We start from the raw sequence: 15143 nt of genomic DNA, 5'->3' as shown, positions 1-15143 counted from the left end.
TCAATCCACTTGATGTAGAGTCAAATGACCGGTCATGACTTATCGGGCCTCTGCACGCTCCACCAGCTGCTCCTCCAGACCCATTGGCTCCCAGATCTCCTTCGCCTTCTTATTTTGCACCCACACCACATCCCCTTGAACAAAGGCCACGACTCCACCCTTGCCTGTGGCACTAGCCGTAATACGGAACAACGGCTGGCCGTTTTGTGGATGAGCCTCCCGCAGGGGTAGCATGATAAGTCCTTGCTCCAAACACCAGCCCTCCAGGATATCCTTGAACGCAACTTCTTCCACAACTGGTGCCTTAATCCGGGGTTCGGGAGCAGCCGCTGCTGCAGTTGCTGCTGCTGCCGCCACCTTATCTTCTCGGGTAGGAAGCGTCGCCCGTACCGTAGTTGGGCGTGGGAGTTCAGCAGCGGCACGGTCGCCCAGCTGTAAGGCAAGGTCCATAGTTTGCAAACCCTTGTTCCATTCTTCATCGACGATGGTAAGCTCATTGACCTCCGCCGGAATCTGAGTGCGCCACCAAGAGAACCAAGCTCCGACTTCCTCGTAATTGGGGTCGTTGGTGAGCCAGATGTAGAGAATCTCGTGCCACTTTGGGAAGAAGTCAGAGACTAGCAATAGTCCCATGACATTAGGCTGGAAGAATAACTTCCAGCATAAGACATCCTTGAGCGCTGTGATATCTTGATCTTGCGGGTTCACGGTGAAGTGTTCGCGAAGGTGGCGCGCAAGACGTGGCAGCAGGTGGTTGCGTAGGCATACATCGAATTCGGATCCTAGGGCATCCCGCCAGATCTCAACGCGATCGACCAGACCCTTGCGCAGACTCCATGTATCGAGTACCGAGCGGAACTTTCTCTTCGCGTCAGACATGAGACCAGTGGGCTGTTTCGGGTTTGTGTGTCGTTCATCCAAGTATTGAAGCCAAGTGAAAAGCCACCAGGGGAACTTTCCATCTTGTTCAGAACCGGCGTGTCGTCGACTAGCTCGGGGTTTCCAGTTTTTGAGCGCCAAGCCCACCTTTGGAATGACCAATTGGTCAAGAACGTTTGCATACACAAATGGCGGTACAATTGCCTTCCAGGCCACGACCAGCGCGGTTGCCTTGGATGGATCGTAAACGTCCCAATCATTCAGAAGTGCTGAGCGCACTCGTGGGAGCCAGAGGGTATAGATCATCGTTTCGTAAGGTGAGGTGGATGCACGTTTCCGGGGCTCGTCTAGCTTGTCCGTGCGAGACAGAAGAGGCTGAAGACGGGTGAGGTTAGACACGAGGAACGTGGGATCTTGGAGAGGCTCCCATTCCTCCATGGCTTGGCGGAATAACGGATGTAGAGCCGCGACTGCGGTCTCTGGGAGTCGGTGCTCATCAACAGCATCTCGATATTTGGATTCGATATCTTCAAGTTTTGTCGTCAACTCGTCAAATTTGGTTGCGATGCTTTCCTCGTTTTCAAAGATGTCTAATTCTTCCACTGCGGCGATTAGGCCTGTGAGGTGGTTGATCCGGGATTGATATGCGTCCAATTCGTCCACGACCTGAGCCTCTTCGAGTTCGATGTACTGTTTTCTCTCTTTCAATCCCTTCCATTCATCCGCAAATGCTTCCATGTCATTCCGGGCTCGCTGGGCGATCTTTAATGCTTCTCCTTCCTCTTGGCTGACGAATTGTTGTGTCGACATCAGGCCAGCAGTCGAAGTCAGAACACGCTGCTCTTTTCCGGTGGCATCAATAAGTGATTTGAGAACATTCGGAACTTCCAGACCCTCCATATCATCCTCGATTTCACGCGCTGTGCGGAATTTGGGCTTCGCACGCTGGATCGGTGTACCTGTGGCGCTCCGGCCCTGTGCCTTGCGCTCCTCCTTCTTCTTTCGCCGCCGCTGCCGTTCATCTTCGGAGCTGTCTTCAAGAACCTCGCCCTTCTGTGCAGCTGCTCGTCGCTCTTCTTCGCGAGTCTTTTTCGACTTCTCGCTCACTGCGCCCAAGCCTGCACCCTGGGGTCGCGCCTGTACCTCAATCGGGTTGACGATACCCTGGCCAGTAGTTCCGAGACCTTGGCCTTCCTTGTAGCCCATCTTTGCCATCATGCGCGCGGCAAAACTGTTGACTCCTCCCCCTCCGCCGCCACCTCCCATGCCTTTCCCACCTCGTGACGATCCTCCACCTCGAGGGTTGGCCATAGTGTTGCGGTTATTGCGGGTTCCGCTACCAAGTCCACCCATAGTTGGAGGCGTCACGGAACGAGAGGCAGCTCTGGCGAAACCCCGAAAGCCGGTGGTCGGGCGCGTGCTTTCTTCATCAGAGCTCATGTCAGCGACCTTGCGCTTCTGGCCAGAAAACGAAGGCGACTCCATCTTTTCAGGGGGTCATTGGCAAGTTGTAGCCAAATCGACTGTCCCCTCAATTTTCAGCAAAGGTGTAAAAGTAAGCGGTAGTGTTCTGGAAGAATAAGTCGCAGTCGAGAGCTCATGAAATTCACGTGGAGATGCGGATCGGAATAACCAATATCCGGAGCGACGAAAACAAGATGACGTTAGAGTCGGTTACTTCATAGCTCGGCTGTGTTACTTTTTTTCCTTTTAGTTCATTCATCTCTCATAATTGACGCCCTCTTTATTCCTTTTCACCGCATATTCATCCTCAATACATACATTCACAATGGCTGCTGCTCTCCTTAACAACTCGGCCCGCGTTGCCCTTCGCTCGGGAGCTTCGGCTACCTCCAAGGCTGGAGCTGCGGGCTTGACCTTTGCCCGCGGCAAGGCTACCCTCCCCGACCTTTCCTGTAAGTTTGGTGTCGCAGTACCTTCTAGAGCTAGAGAAAAGCCATATCTATATATTTGGAGTAAAAAGAATTAGACTGACCTCTTATAACAAGACGACTATGGTGCTCTTGAGCCCTCCATTTCTGGCAAGATCATGGAGATTCACCACAAGAACCACCACAACACCTATGTGACCAGCTACAACAACACCCTTGAGCAGCTTCAGGAGGCTCAGGCTAAGGGCGACATCGCTGCTCAGATCGCTCTCAAGCCCGCTGTCAACTTCCACGGTGGTGGCCACCTTAACCACACTCTCTTCTGGGAGAACCTTGCCCCCAAGAGTGCCGGCGGTGGTGAGCCCCCTTCTGGTGCTCTGGCCAAGGCCATTGACTCCACCTACGGTGGCATCGGCGAGTTCCAGTCCAAGATGAACGCTGCTCTGGCTAGCATTCAGGGCAGTGGCTGGGCTTGGCTCGTGAAGGACAAGCAGACCGGACAGATTGGAATCCGCACCTACGCCGTAAGTCATGATTAGAGATTCCTCGCTTCACCTTTGAGATGATCTAGTTACTAACCCCTTACCAGAACCAGGACCCCGTCGTCGGCCAGTTCGAGCCTCTGCTCGGTATTGACGCTTGGGAGCACGCTTACTAGTAAGAATTCCTGTTTGGACGATCTATTGCCTATACTAATCGTTTCTCTAGCCTCCAATACCAGAACCGCAAGGTCGAGTACTTCTCCGCCATCTGGGATGTCATCAACTGGAAGGCAGCTGAGAAGCGTTTCGCTTAAATGACTCGATTTGTAAATGCTGCTCCAATGACTTGTGCTTAATTACCTCTGTATTGTAGCATGTGTTTTTCAATATTATCAACGATTTTGTAATATGAGATCATCCTATTTAGCTATTTCTCGTTCCTCTCGAGTATCAACCAATGTGGTAGACCGGGCCGGGCGGACCGCGTAATGCGTAATGCGGAAGATCACCGCAAGCATCCGAAACGCAAGACCCTGATATTCTCCATCTGGGCCTCGAACACTTGCATCCATTGGCAACTCCATGATGTCGGCAGAAAGTCCTGGCCAGAAGAATGGCTTCAAGTCATTCCTCTCCAATGCATTGCGTCCTAAGAAATCCCGACAAACACTCCGCAAAGGGAGCAGATCGACCACAGACCTGCGGCTGGCCGCGCGCTCCAGTGTCGAAGAAGCCCCTCCAATGCCAGAGCTAGCTCCATTGCATGCCCATAGACTCAAATACAGGGAATTGCACGCGGAAGTGGACTCCCAACTGGGTGAGCGAAGAGACTACACAGAAATCATCCATACGCTAGGCACACTCGACGTCAACGATCCCAGCGCTGCAAACTACGAGTCCAATGAACATCGACCCCAAGGCGAGGGCGACATAGCAAGCCTCTCACCAAAGCTATGGGCGCAAATAGCAGGATACCTGAATCCCGCCGAAGCAGCGAGCCTAGCAATCAGCACCATCACATTGTACCGAAGACTAGGCCCAAGATACCTTATGGCTCTAGACCACCCCGACAACCACACCCACAAAATCGACTTTCTCTCCGGCCTCGACATCTCCCTCCCACATCACCTCCTCTGCTTCCCCTGCACCCAATACCACAGACGCACACAAGAAGGCAACGAACGCATCCGTCCAAGTCACGTCCTAAACCCGCTCTTCAACTGCCGAAACTCAACAAACGCTCTAAAACCCCCACCCCGCCACCGCATAACCCACGGCCGCAATCTCCCTTTCACATTCGTGCAACTAGCCATGCGCGCCCACCGCTTCGGTCCCAGCTACGGGCTGGCCCCAGACGTCCTCGGCCGACGCTGGCAGCGCGATGACTGGTCGCACACATCGCGCTTCCACATCCACGAAGGGCGGCTCTTAATGCGCGTCACCAGTCAAACATTCGCGGCGCCGGCCCTCACGCCATCTGCGCAGCGTATGCTGCTGTACTCACGTGACGACTACTGTCCGTACTTTAGCGCATGCGCGCACTGGCGGGACGGCGAGTTGATGCCGGCGTGCAAGTGTGCGCTGGAGCATATCCCGCGGCCGCGGAGTAGTGGCGGGTTACAGGGACTCGAACATCGGGTGAAAGACCGAATTGCGGGACAGGTATTTGATCCGAATGCGCTGACGACGCTGTGTGGGTTTTGCCGGCCGATGCGGAGGTGTCCTGAATGTCCTACTGAGTATTTGATTGAGGTTAAGCTGAGTGAAGATCTGGTGGATCGACGGTTCAAGCAAGCTATTGTTGTTACGCGGTGGAGTGATCTTGGAGATGGGACTACTCCCGGTGGGATTGAATGGGGGGCTATTAATGGAAAGAGGGATGATTATGATTCTTTTGCGCATTATGCTAAACGTGGGATTGCGAGTATATTCGAGGCGGCTTTCACAGCGGATACGCTTCCTGGCCAACGGGTTGTTTCGCTGAATCCGAAGAAGAAGACTCTTGGGGAGGACGGGAATCGGTGGTATTAGGATATACAGAAGGCTTTTTTTTTTGTTGTTTGGTTCTTTTGACCGCATATCATGTCTTTTGGGGCGTTTGGGGGAATTGAAAAGGCCTGGAGTTGGAAAGTTGGGAAGTTGGGAACAAAATGGACTGGAAGATTTGGAGCTTGGAGTCGTCTGAATTTGATATTGATATTGATATTTTGCATTCGAGTGGTATTGCAACCTCTGATCATGTCTTTCTAGCATATGAAAACTAATGTGTGCTAGGCGTCAACGTCAATCAAGTTGATAGACTTTATTGAAAAGGGAGACCTTCAGGGCCATTGTTCCCATATTAGGTCACCTTGAATGACACGCGTGGACGACACGTCAATTGACACCAGCTGCCACACCTGCTGCCTACCCTATCGAAAGTGCGATATATTCTGTCATCCTCAGTTACCTTCTCTCTTCCTTTCTTCCCATCACCTCACTCACACAATTTACTCAAGTCGCACCAGCGATATCCACCACGATGCCTTCTTTCCGTGGCTTTTCCAATGACAACCCAAACATGAACCCAAACATCAATTCGAACATGGAGCCAATCATCGACCCTAACCTCCTCAATGCTAGCTTCGACCCAAACATCGACCCTGGCTTCAATGCTAGCCCCAACCCTAGCTTCGATGCTGGGTTCCATGAAGGCTACCGTGCTGGCTTCCATGATGGCTTTAATGCTGGCTCCAACCCTGACCCCAACCCTGCCCCCAACCCTGGACCAGATTCTAGCACTGGTGCTAATCCTAGTACTACTAGCACTGCCACTGACTCCACTGCCACTGACCCCACGTCTCAGGGCAGCGACTGGAGACCCAATGGGGAGTACCGGCCCCAGAACTTCGCGTAAGTTCCTACCTTGTTTTCCATTGATCCCAACCAACTAACAAATTATCAGAGACCCGAACAAACGACTGTGCAGCTGCCCAAACCACCTCCAGAGGTGGTGGCCTACCGAGCATGCCGAGCTGGTTCGTATCCCAAACGAATAAATAATCCCTTCCCAGTTCGCCATTGACACCAACATCCTTTCTAGATCATCTCCCCCTGCGCCTACATCTGTCCCTTCTGCGACGACTTCAACCGGGTCGGAAGGGAGAGACTGATGGCTTCGAACCTCCGCCGGCACATCACCAAGACGCACATTGTAAGATATGATTCTAACATCCCTCTCATTTATGATGCATTGCTAATACCTACTAGGAAGGGGACCCTAGCCAGTATGGCACCCTTGCCGTCGCCCGCGGAGGATCGAAGCCAAGAGGTCAGTAGGCTGTCTGGCGAGAGAATAAAATGGTTCACTTGTTAAGTGACCCATATCAGCAGAGAGAAGAGAGAGCGGCGGCGCATGCCGCGAGAGTCGGGGTCTTGGGGTCGGTGAGGACCCCAAGACCCCAAGACAGAACATGCGGCGGGGGGAGGATGGGGGACAGGTTTGTGTGCCCATCAACGTTCGTACCAGCTAGGTAGTTGCCCGCGTGATAACACAATGCCTAGATGCATGTTTTGAGATCACTTCACATCGTAATTACTTTTAGTACAATCCTTACTTACATCAGATAGTACGTATGTAACATATTGGACAATGTAATATCTTTCAGATTAACCTTAACCCTGCCAGCAGGGTCGACATCAAATTTGACAAAAATGCAGAAGCCCAGAGTCGTCATTCGCATACATTAAGAAAGGAAACATGACAGATGAAAAGAAAAGAACTCATGATACGCCAATCAGTTCAAAGTGTCTCGGGGAAGTGAACAGTAAGAGCAAAAAAAACAAAAACAATGTAGCCATGCTACTGTGTATACAGGGCTGGGTATCATATAGTACAAAATGGAGAAGAAGTAAGAAAATAAAGAACGGACAGTGAGGCGATACTGACAGCTTCTAAAGAAGCTCAGCCCCGGCGAGCACGACGACCCATGTACCGAGGTCGTCTCGCATATTCATCGGCATGGGTAGCTATCTCAGAGTGAGGTCTCACATGGGCCTCCATGGAATCCGGCGTCTCAGCGCGGGGGATCCCAAGCCCATGGATAGTTTCGTAGGCTAGACGCGAGGGAGCGCGATTCTCTTTCTGTGTAGAGTCACTAGACTTCTCTGTCCCGGGGACAGTCACAGAGTCAGAGCGTTTACTCTTCATCCAGCCGAAGATACCCAGTGAGCTGCGTCGCTTGTGTTCCACCTCAATGCCATGAGATGTAGAGGGGCGTCCTGAGACTGTGGCGGAGCCGGGTTGGTCGGCAAGTGTTGACATTGTCGAGGATTGAGCAAATCCTCGCGGTCTGAAGCCCGAGAGCGACTCTTCATTGTGGATTGGGGGGTTGGAGGGGTAGAGGTCGGTTGGGGCGGTGATTACTTGGGACATGGGTCTTCGGGAGGCGCCGCCCATTGTTCTGGTTTTGGGGATTACCGGAGATGGGGCGCCGTCTTCATCGTCGTCTTCGAAATCGTTTGGAATGGGAGAGCCTTGTAGTCGACGGGTGTTGTTGTTTGAGCGATTGAAGAATGGGGGTATAAAGCTGAGGCGTCGACGGGGCTCAGGGCTAGCTTCAGCTTTGACTTGTGACTGGGCGATGTCGAGGGGTTGTTCCAGGATGTCCAGAGTGGTCATGTCAAGAGTTGGGATACCAGGGACCTCAGGCTCGCTTGGATCCGAAGCGATGCTGCTGTTGTCGTTGAATGTAGCGGGGCTGTCTACAGTGCGTGGTGATAGCTCTGTCTGTTGAATGTCATGGCGGGTGTCACGCGGCCTAGTCTTGCGAGACCGTGGACCCTGCTTTGCAGCGGCAACCCAGTCTTGAGGTGTAAGTGGTGAAGAGTCGCGGTCACTGGTATGCGGCTCCGGGGTCATAGCCTTGATGGGGCTTCGGACACGTTTAATTGTTGGGGTTGATGCTGCGTTGGCATCTGCGTGGTACTGCTCTCCAAAGTTCTCAATGACAGGGTTGTCGGGGCTTCCGGGCCCAAGAAGCGCGCTGGCTTTAGAGGAAACAGTATTGAAGGAAGGTAAGATGGTGCGCGACTCTTCGGCTGTGACTCCTAAATGCGGAGTATCACTGCAGTTGGTTTGCATGCTGTCGTCAACCTCACTGTCATTGAAGCTGTAGTGACTGGCCATCTCTTCCGCAGAGCGTGGGCGATTGACTCGTCTGCCAGGGAAAAACAAATCCTGCTCGGTTTGTGGACTCTTTCGGGCTCTAATGCTTCTGTTCGAACCATTCGACCCATGCGATCGGTTTGCACCGGTAGCACCTGCCGTACTCATGGTGTCAGGAGTGGGAGGAAGCCTGACGCCCCCAAAAAGAGATGCATCCAGTCGTCCGCGTCCACGCGGCTTGGGAGCATACAACTCTGTGGTAAAATTGGGGACGCTAGCTTTGGTAGCATCAGACGATGCTCGGTTCCTGCGTCGTGTGATTATAGTCTGGTTTACATCTTCGCGAGACTGAATCCACCGATCGATCTGATCTTCTTTGCTTTCTACCCGCCGGTTGGGGGGAACATAGCTATCCAAGCTTCCGGCGGCCGACAACGATCTCCGAACAGGGATCTCGAGCTGATCAAATTCTTGCCACCTCGTAGGTGTGTCGAACGGGTTCAGCTCGCTGCATTCACTCAGGACGCTCAGTCTCGGTGACTCAGGCTCCATAATCTCGGTGCTCGTGTGGAAGCTCTCTGATTTCGAAAGCTCAGTCCTTGCAGAGCGCGATTGGGTTTCTTCTTCAGGAGCATAAAGACTTCGCAAAGTGGCAGTACTTTTGTTATCCGCGCGTAGGAAGGAGGGTGCTTTCGAGAGTTTGCGTAACTCAGAGGATGTCTGGCGCTGAGCTACGCTCAAGATACTTGAATTTCGCTTGGAAGAGGTTCTCTCCGGGATATCGATCATAGCGCGGGACTTTGGGGCCAAGGCCTCGGAGCCATCGGCGGTCATAGGGCGGGACATAGACAGCCTGGAGCCCCGGCCGCCATTCTCCAGCATCTCGATTTTCGATTCCAATTGGCAGATGAGCTCGACAGCTTCGGTAACAGCCAGGTCTCTCTTGTCAAGGTCCATGCGGAGTTGCTCGTTGGATTCACGGAGGGTCTGGTTGTCTTTCTCGGTGGTTCGAAGCTCCTCCACTTCTGCTACCAAGTCGTCCATGTGCGCTAGTTGTTCTTCCATCTCCGCCATACGTTCCAGCTTCTTTTCATATACAGCCATCTGTTGTGTGCGGTGGAAAACCTCGAGCTTCAAATCGAAATTGAGCCTGTTCATTTTCGAGACATACTTTAAACAAGTCAGCTCGTGCACATGGGGTTCTTGTACTCCTGAACTTACTTGGTCCATTTCCCGCATGCCCATCTCTTTCGGTTTTCTCTGGCCGGCAGAGAAGACGTCATTTACTTTGCGTGCTTTTTCCGACGCCGTATCTTCCTGGGTTCGAGTGGTCTCGGGAGTTCGAGGCGCATTTTCTTTATAATCCTCTGACATGGTTCCGCGGGAGCTTCGGTGTGCGCGTTCTTCTTTCAGTAAATCCTGCAAGAGGGCTGAGGCAGGGTTTACTAGTGTCGGGGTGCCAGGTTCGGGGGTTTCTGAGGCACAAATAATCAGTCACTTGCGCTCTAGAGCCATGCAACGTTGCTGGCAATTGGAGGACATACCAGATGAGCGAATTGGTGTCCTTGTGCCCTGATGAATGGGTGACTGGTCTCTCAACCACGAGACCTCTGCGTTCATTCGAGGTGGAGTAAACATATTGGCTCGGCCCTTGACGCGGGAAAGTGATGGGTGCTGAGGACGCTCTGGCAAGTCTTTAGCAAGAAGCAATGTCAGCTTTAATTAATTAACCCTGAGTTTTGGAACTCAATTCAGGCAGGTGCAGGTTCCAAGATCACGTACTGGAGGGGTGGTCTTTAGAGGAAATGCTGCGTTTAGGAGCAGTTCGGGGATGATATACGGAGTGCGAAGGAGCAGGCTGACCAGCGGCCGAGCTCCTTCTTTGAGTTTTCTCATCCATAATGGCAGCCGGCATAATGTTTACCGAATGCGCATAATTGACGTGCCGCAAGAAGCCCCCAGTTTCCCTGTTTGGACGTAGCACAGCAGTATTCTGGACAATCAGTGGACACCACGGTAACAATTTCCTGCACAATCCACCAGCCGCATCGGAGGATTAACGGATGGATCCAGGTAGATCGATGTCAATTGGATAGGCGGTTGGATGGCGGTGGGTAAGACGCAGGCCCGATGCGAGGGATGCAGATGTGTTGCAGGTGGGGAGCAATCAGAGGCTGGTTGGGTCGAACCTGTGGAGTGCAAGGTAGGTTTGGTAGAGTCAATAGACCCGAATCAAGGCATAGAGGGTCTCCCGGTTCCAAACCCAAGAGTCAAGGGAGGAAAAGGCGGGACTGGAAGTCAAACGAAGCGAGGGTGATGTCGCAAACGAATTGTGATCAGTCGATCACCAAAAAGTAAGAAAAAAAGGGTTGAAGTTCCAGGCCCCACTTATGTAGTTATTTGTTTTGGTGAAGTAGGGACAGTTGTCATGAAAAGTAAGGAATGGAAGAATCGAAGAATGGAAGAAGTATTTCCGAGTAGAAAAATATGGAGGTGAACTTCAAACATGCCTTCACTATTCTTCTGTGTTTTTTTCCAGCCCCCTCGAGGCTAGATTCAATAGGCTCCTTAGCACGACGATCAATTCACATTCGCTATCAACTAACATTACCCTCACACCAATCGGATCCGGCCCGTGGGGCAGTCTCACTTTGGCCCTTACGCGGGGTTTCTCCTGAACGCTGACTTGACGGTTACAGAATTGTTTGAGGGAAGTACTTACGGAGCACTCCGTGATATAAATCAGAAACGAATCCCTGTCTATGAATTATCTCGATTCGATTGATTTGATAGATATTAATTGAAGACAGGAAATAAAAATATAAAAGATGTGTATGAAAATGGCCTATACAAATGGTTTGATATATCAACATTCCGTTTCCATGGGTCAAGATCTCATGTCTCCACATGGGTATATCCGTGAGTACTTTCGTAGTATTTGGACCTCACCTGTCAGATTTGATATAACACTATCATATTCTTCTTCTAAATTGTAGTCTTCAATAGTCTTAAAATACACTTATAGTACGAGAACGAAATAAAGTCAGGCCAGGCCAAAATCCTGTCCTACGTCACACGCAGCCTATCGGATCGAAGAATCATATTGTCGCATAAAATGTATCATAACCATCATGAGCGAGCGCAGCTCAGAGCCCACGAGAAATGCCTCGTCACAAAGAACTATTACTTACGTTTCGCCTCTCCCGACCAGATTCGCATGTCCTTAGCCCGATCATGAGCAGCGCGGAACACTATCGATCCATATCTGTTAGTGACCTCATCCTCCACCAACACATCCAGGGGACAGTAATAACCTACATTGTCGCTCGGTCTCATCCAGCCCACGAAGGAAATCAACCCCACCACCGACCGCACCACGCGAGTTATGCGCATGATCAGCGATCTCTGCCGCTCGTTTCTTAAATGCCTGGCAGGTCGTTAGTCCCAGCTCGGCCAATGCGCGGTCTTCGCCAGCGAAGATCATAGCCACCTACATCTCCGAGAACATCAACCATCTCTTCTTCCTCAAAAAGCTCGAGGATCCGCTCGCTCAGGTTGTAGAAATGCGGTGCTAACGCGCGCAAGTCAAGTGTGCGGGGATCTGCCTTCAGTGCATTCATCACCCGCTCCGAAAGTGCTTCGGGCATGTCAAGCGTGACTAGACGGGATGTTCCTAGACGTGCTCTGTAACGAACACATATAGCACGTTAGGCAAAATAACAAACTCCACGCCAAGTCTTCTGAGTAGACTGAACTGGGTGGGACCTTACCCGATCGAGAGCATTTCGCCTAGCCATAGTGGAAGATCGATCCGGGTTCCGGCTTTGATCTGTGCATGGGTCAGTAAGGTGTGTGGCCGGGCAGCAAAAAAATAGAGCATAGACTCACATCTTCGCCCGCATTGGCCTCTAGAATGCCGAGTCCAGGTACTTCGAGCTCAAATGTACACGGCAGTTTCTGGATCCAAGATGTTAGCAATTGTTTATTTTTGCGGGTTCGTAGTAAGGACATGTGGCTGCAACTAACTCACCTGTGCATCTGTTAAGATGGAGTCAATATCATAGTAAGACATGATGACACGTCGAAATATTCATGTTCTGTTGATCGCAAAGTTGTGAGATTAAGGCGCGTCGGTAACGGCGCGCGATCACGTGCCACCCGCGAAAGGGGAAATTGGAGAACCCGATGACATCTACATTTAAAACAACTGATAAGGCTTTAGGGATCTGCACCTCGTTTCTGTCTTTCAATGTCTGTGAGAAACAGACTCTGGCCTGGGAGGTCGGGGAAGTAGCTCAATTGCCTAGGTGGGCAATCTGGCACTTCCGAGTCATCGCCAGATGTGCTTGATACTTTGTGACTGAACTTGTTATTAAGCAAATCACTTTTGTTTCTAACAATCTCAGAAGGATCGAGCAAAGCCTCCATAAGGTCAAAGAAATCAATTCAATATTGCGTGTCGGACCCGAGCTCGGAATTTCAGGCTCAGTCACTAACCTCAAGCATGGGATATCATATATGTGCCCTACGTGGCACTGCACGCATGCAGGCCACACCGTTTCGGCGTGATAAATGTATTTGAATATACTCTTGTCGCTAGGTTCATCAATAGGAATTGACGCAGCGACATCACCAAAGTTAACTTATTTGGAACACTTAATTTCTTGGACCTCGACCAATTTCGGTATGCCTATCTCCAATCATTCTTTCGTTCCTAGCAGACGCCCACTCCTGAATTTGAGGCCGTAACATTCGATAATATAGCCCGGACTCGTTTACTGAAGGACAATACAAATTCATTGGATAGGATTGGATGGTTTCTTCCCGCACAACATAGCTTTGCATCATTCTGCTTTTCTAACACAATCAGATGAATAATGGCGAAAGAAATGAGTCGATGAGTTGGGCGTGCAGATGGTCCACAAGCAGCTTTCTCGTTTCAATGCATTGAAAAAAGTCAGTCTTATATATATTGTTATTATGGTTTAAATTTTCTTCCCTATCAAATTCCCGAACAGAGTGAAGACCCCCGAGATATAAATATAAAATGTGAAAACAGGCACTATCATAGTTCCCAACTCAAAGCCCATGCAATTCAGCAAACGGATCGTGACTAGGGTCCTCATGTCGAGTATATTCCATGCTATCCGAGATATCCCTCGCCACCTCACTCCCATAGACCTCTCCAATCCAAGCAAGAGTAACATCAATGCCCGCACTAACCCCAGAAGAAGACCAAACATTACCATCAACGACCCATCTCGCACGAGGAACCCAGTCGACATTAACTCCCAGACCCGTAATCTCAGCCCAGGCCATCTTATTCGTCGTGGCTCGTTTCCCGTCCAGAACCCCAGCTCGCGCCGCAAGCCCCGCGCCGGTACACACCGTAATAAGATAGCCCAGCTGGAGATATATGCTTCGGATGTACGAGATTGCCTCTTCGATTACTGGGCTCGAGCCGCGCGTTCCCAAGCCGCCAGGAACGAAAAGCAGATCCAGAGGCGGTGCTGTTGCGAAGGTGTGGGTTGGCACCACGCTTTGACCTGTAGCATTTGCGGATGTCGGTGACTTCGTTGTTACTGGCTCTAAAGTTGACGATATAAGTGCCAAAGTCACGTTGTGGCTCCATGAGAGGACGTTGATGCAGTCCACTGGGCCGAACACATCCAGGGCTTGAAAGCCTGGGAATAGCACTACGCCCACGCGGAGAGGGGTGGATTTGTCTGGAGATTCTGGATACTCCATCTGTTAATATGTGGAATATATCCTGGAAGTGAGTGTCATACCAGACATATTGTTTGTGGTTTTGCTGCTGTTAGGAATGGTGTATAACCCTCCTTTCTATCGTTAAATAAGTGATTTCTCCTATCAAGGTTCGCGTTAAAATGGGTGATTTGGTCTTTATGTACAGGGCCAGGTGTTGGAATGACCTGGCCACAGCCTTGCGTCGGTTTTGAGCAGATTAGCACGTAAGCCAGAATATTTCCGTTTTTGGAGAGTGGGAATTCGTGAAAGTTGACATTGAATAACAAAGAAAATGATAGGGATTGTCTCGACGGGAAAAATGCTCGGTTGTCATTTCTTGGATATACTTGTTAACCTGATGCCAGCGGCGGCAAGTCAAAACAACCTTATTGTCTCGGGGAGCGGTGACCGCCTTAATCATAAATAGACCGCTGTGGAAAGCTTCCGAACTCCGAGCTAGGAGCTAGGAGTCGGAAATTAGGTAGGATAAACGGGGAGTACATATACCTGCTTGTGCCCGTAGCCGACCAATGGGCAAAGCACCGGACATCGCCCTAAAGCCTACCTAGATCTCGACCACCCAAGCTAGCCATTTCTTCCAAAATGGACTTACGTGCTGCAGGAACTTTCATCAAAAACGCCCCCAGGGCCAGATTTAAGAAATCGAAGTAATTATCAAAGTCCAAGATAATCTCTCCAAGTGCGACTAGAAGAATATCATGGACATTGGGTAGGGTAGCTCCGACCTCCTCTTTTTGGTTCTCGGGTAATGACTTTCTATCGAGGATAATGTAGTTCCCTTGGGCAACCTCGGCATAGATAAACAGCTAGTAGAGTATCTCCCCGAGTTTGAGGACAAATGAGTGGACCTGTTTGCTATGATCTCCGACATGCTCCTAGGGATGTAGGATGTAGTTAGGCTTTTGACCGGGATATGAGGTGTTCGCTCATGATTTCTAGGAAAAGAATAGGAATTCTGTGCCGGCGATGATTTGA

The 15143-nt window shown here is 50.9% G+C and overlaps 7 protein-coding genes across 7 annotated transcripts; 3 read left to right on the top strand and 4 right to left on the bottom strand.

Moving 5' to 3' along the window:
- Window positions 1–39: 39 nt before the first annotated feature.
- On the bottom strand, window positions 40–2364 carry N7455_012244 (putative G-patch domain protein (TFIP11); the record flags this gene model as incomplete). The annotated part of the gene is made up of 1 exon (XM_040952858.2): window positions 40–2364. One exon carries the CDS (start codon window positions 2362–2364, stop codon window positions 40–42), a length of 2325 nt encoding a protein of 774 aa, XP_040816765.1.
- Window positions 2365–2668: 304 nt separating this feature from the next.
- sod2 (superoxide dismutase sodB) lies at window positions 2669–3567 on the top strand (the record flags this gene model as incomplete). Its single annotated transcript, XM_040952865.2, has 4 exons — window positions 2669–2795; window positions 2889–3295; window positions 3361–3428; window positions 3480–3567. The coding sequence occupies 4 exons, from the start codon at window positions 2669–2671 to the stop codon at window positions 3565–3567; spliced, it is 690 nt and encodes a 229-aa protein (XP_040816706.1).
- A 268-nt stretch (window positions 3568–3835) lies between these two features.
- Window positions 3836–5284, top strand: N7455_012242 (uncharacterized protein; the record flags this gene model as incomplete). The annotated part of the gene is made up of 1 exon (XM_040952783.2): window positions 3836–5284. The coding sequence occupies one exon, from the start codon at window positions 3836–3838 to the stop codon at window positions 5282–5284; it is 1449 nt and encodes a 482-aa protein (XP_040816842.2).
- Window positions 5285–5774: 490 nt separating this feature from the next.
- N7455_012241 (uncharacterized protein) lies at window positions 5775–6571 on the top strand (the record flags this gene model as incomplete). The annotated part of the gene is made up of 4 exons (XM_040952607.2): window positions 5775–6145; window positions 6198–6270; window positions 6336–6446; window positions 6503–6571. 4 exons carry the CDS (start codon window positions 5775–5777, stop codon window positions 6569–6571), a joined length of 624 nt encoding a protein of 207 aa, XP_040816938.2.
- A 625-nt stretch (window positions 6572–7196) lies between these two features.
- Window positions 7197–10828, bottom strand: N7455_012240 (uncharacterized protein; the record flags this gene model as incomplete). Its single annotated transcript, XM_040952608.2, has 4 exons — window positions 10182–10828; window positions 9944–10093; window positions 9621–9874; window positions 7197–9569 (listed from the first exon to the last, which is right to left on the bottom strand). The coding sequence occupies exons 1-4, from the start codon at window positions 10312–10314 to the stop codon at window positions 7197–7199; spliced, it is 2910 nt and encodes a 969-aa protein (XP_040816939.2). The 5' UTR covers window positions 10315–10828.
- A 754-nt stretch (window positions 10829–11582) lies between these two features.
- psf3 (DNA replication protein PSF3) lies at window positions 11583–12471 on the bottom strand (the record flags this gene model as incomplete). The annotated part of the gene is made up of 6 exons (XM_040952704.2): window positions 11583–11650; window positions 11718–11826; window positions 11894–12083; window positions 12170–12228; window positions 12288–12356; window positions 12430–12471. The coding sequence occupies 6 exons, from the start codon at window positions 12469–12471 to the stop codon at window positions 11583–11585; spliced, it is 537 nt and encodes a 178-aa protein (XP_040816780.1).
- A 1007-nt stretch (window positions 12472–13478) lies between these two features.
- N7455_012238 (DJ-1/PfpI family protein) lies at window positions 13479–14147 on the bottom strand (the record flags this gene model as incomplete). Its single annotated transcript, XM_040952665.2, has 1 exon — window positions 13479–14147. One exon carries the CDS (start codon window positions 14145–14147, stop codon window positions 13479–13481), a length of 669 nt encoding a protein of 222 aa, XP_040816769.2.
- Between the last annotated feature and the right edge of the window lie 996 nt (window positions 14148–15143).

Source organism: Penicillium solitum (assembly GCF_028829755.1).
Source record: "Penicillium solitum strain IBT 25940 chromosome Unknown utg000009l_segment0_segment0, whole genome shotgun sequence".
Taxonomy (NCBI): Eukaryota; Fungi; Ascomycota; class Eurotiomycetes; order Eurotiales; family Aspergillaceae; genus Penicillium; species Penicillium solitum.
Note: the sequence above shows the minus strand (reverse complement) of the source record. Positions and strands in the feature narration are given on the sequence as shown.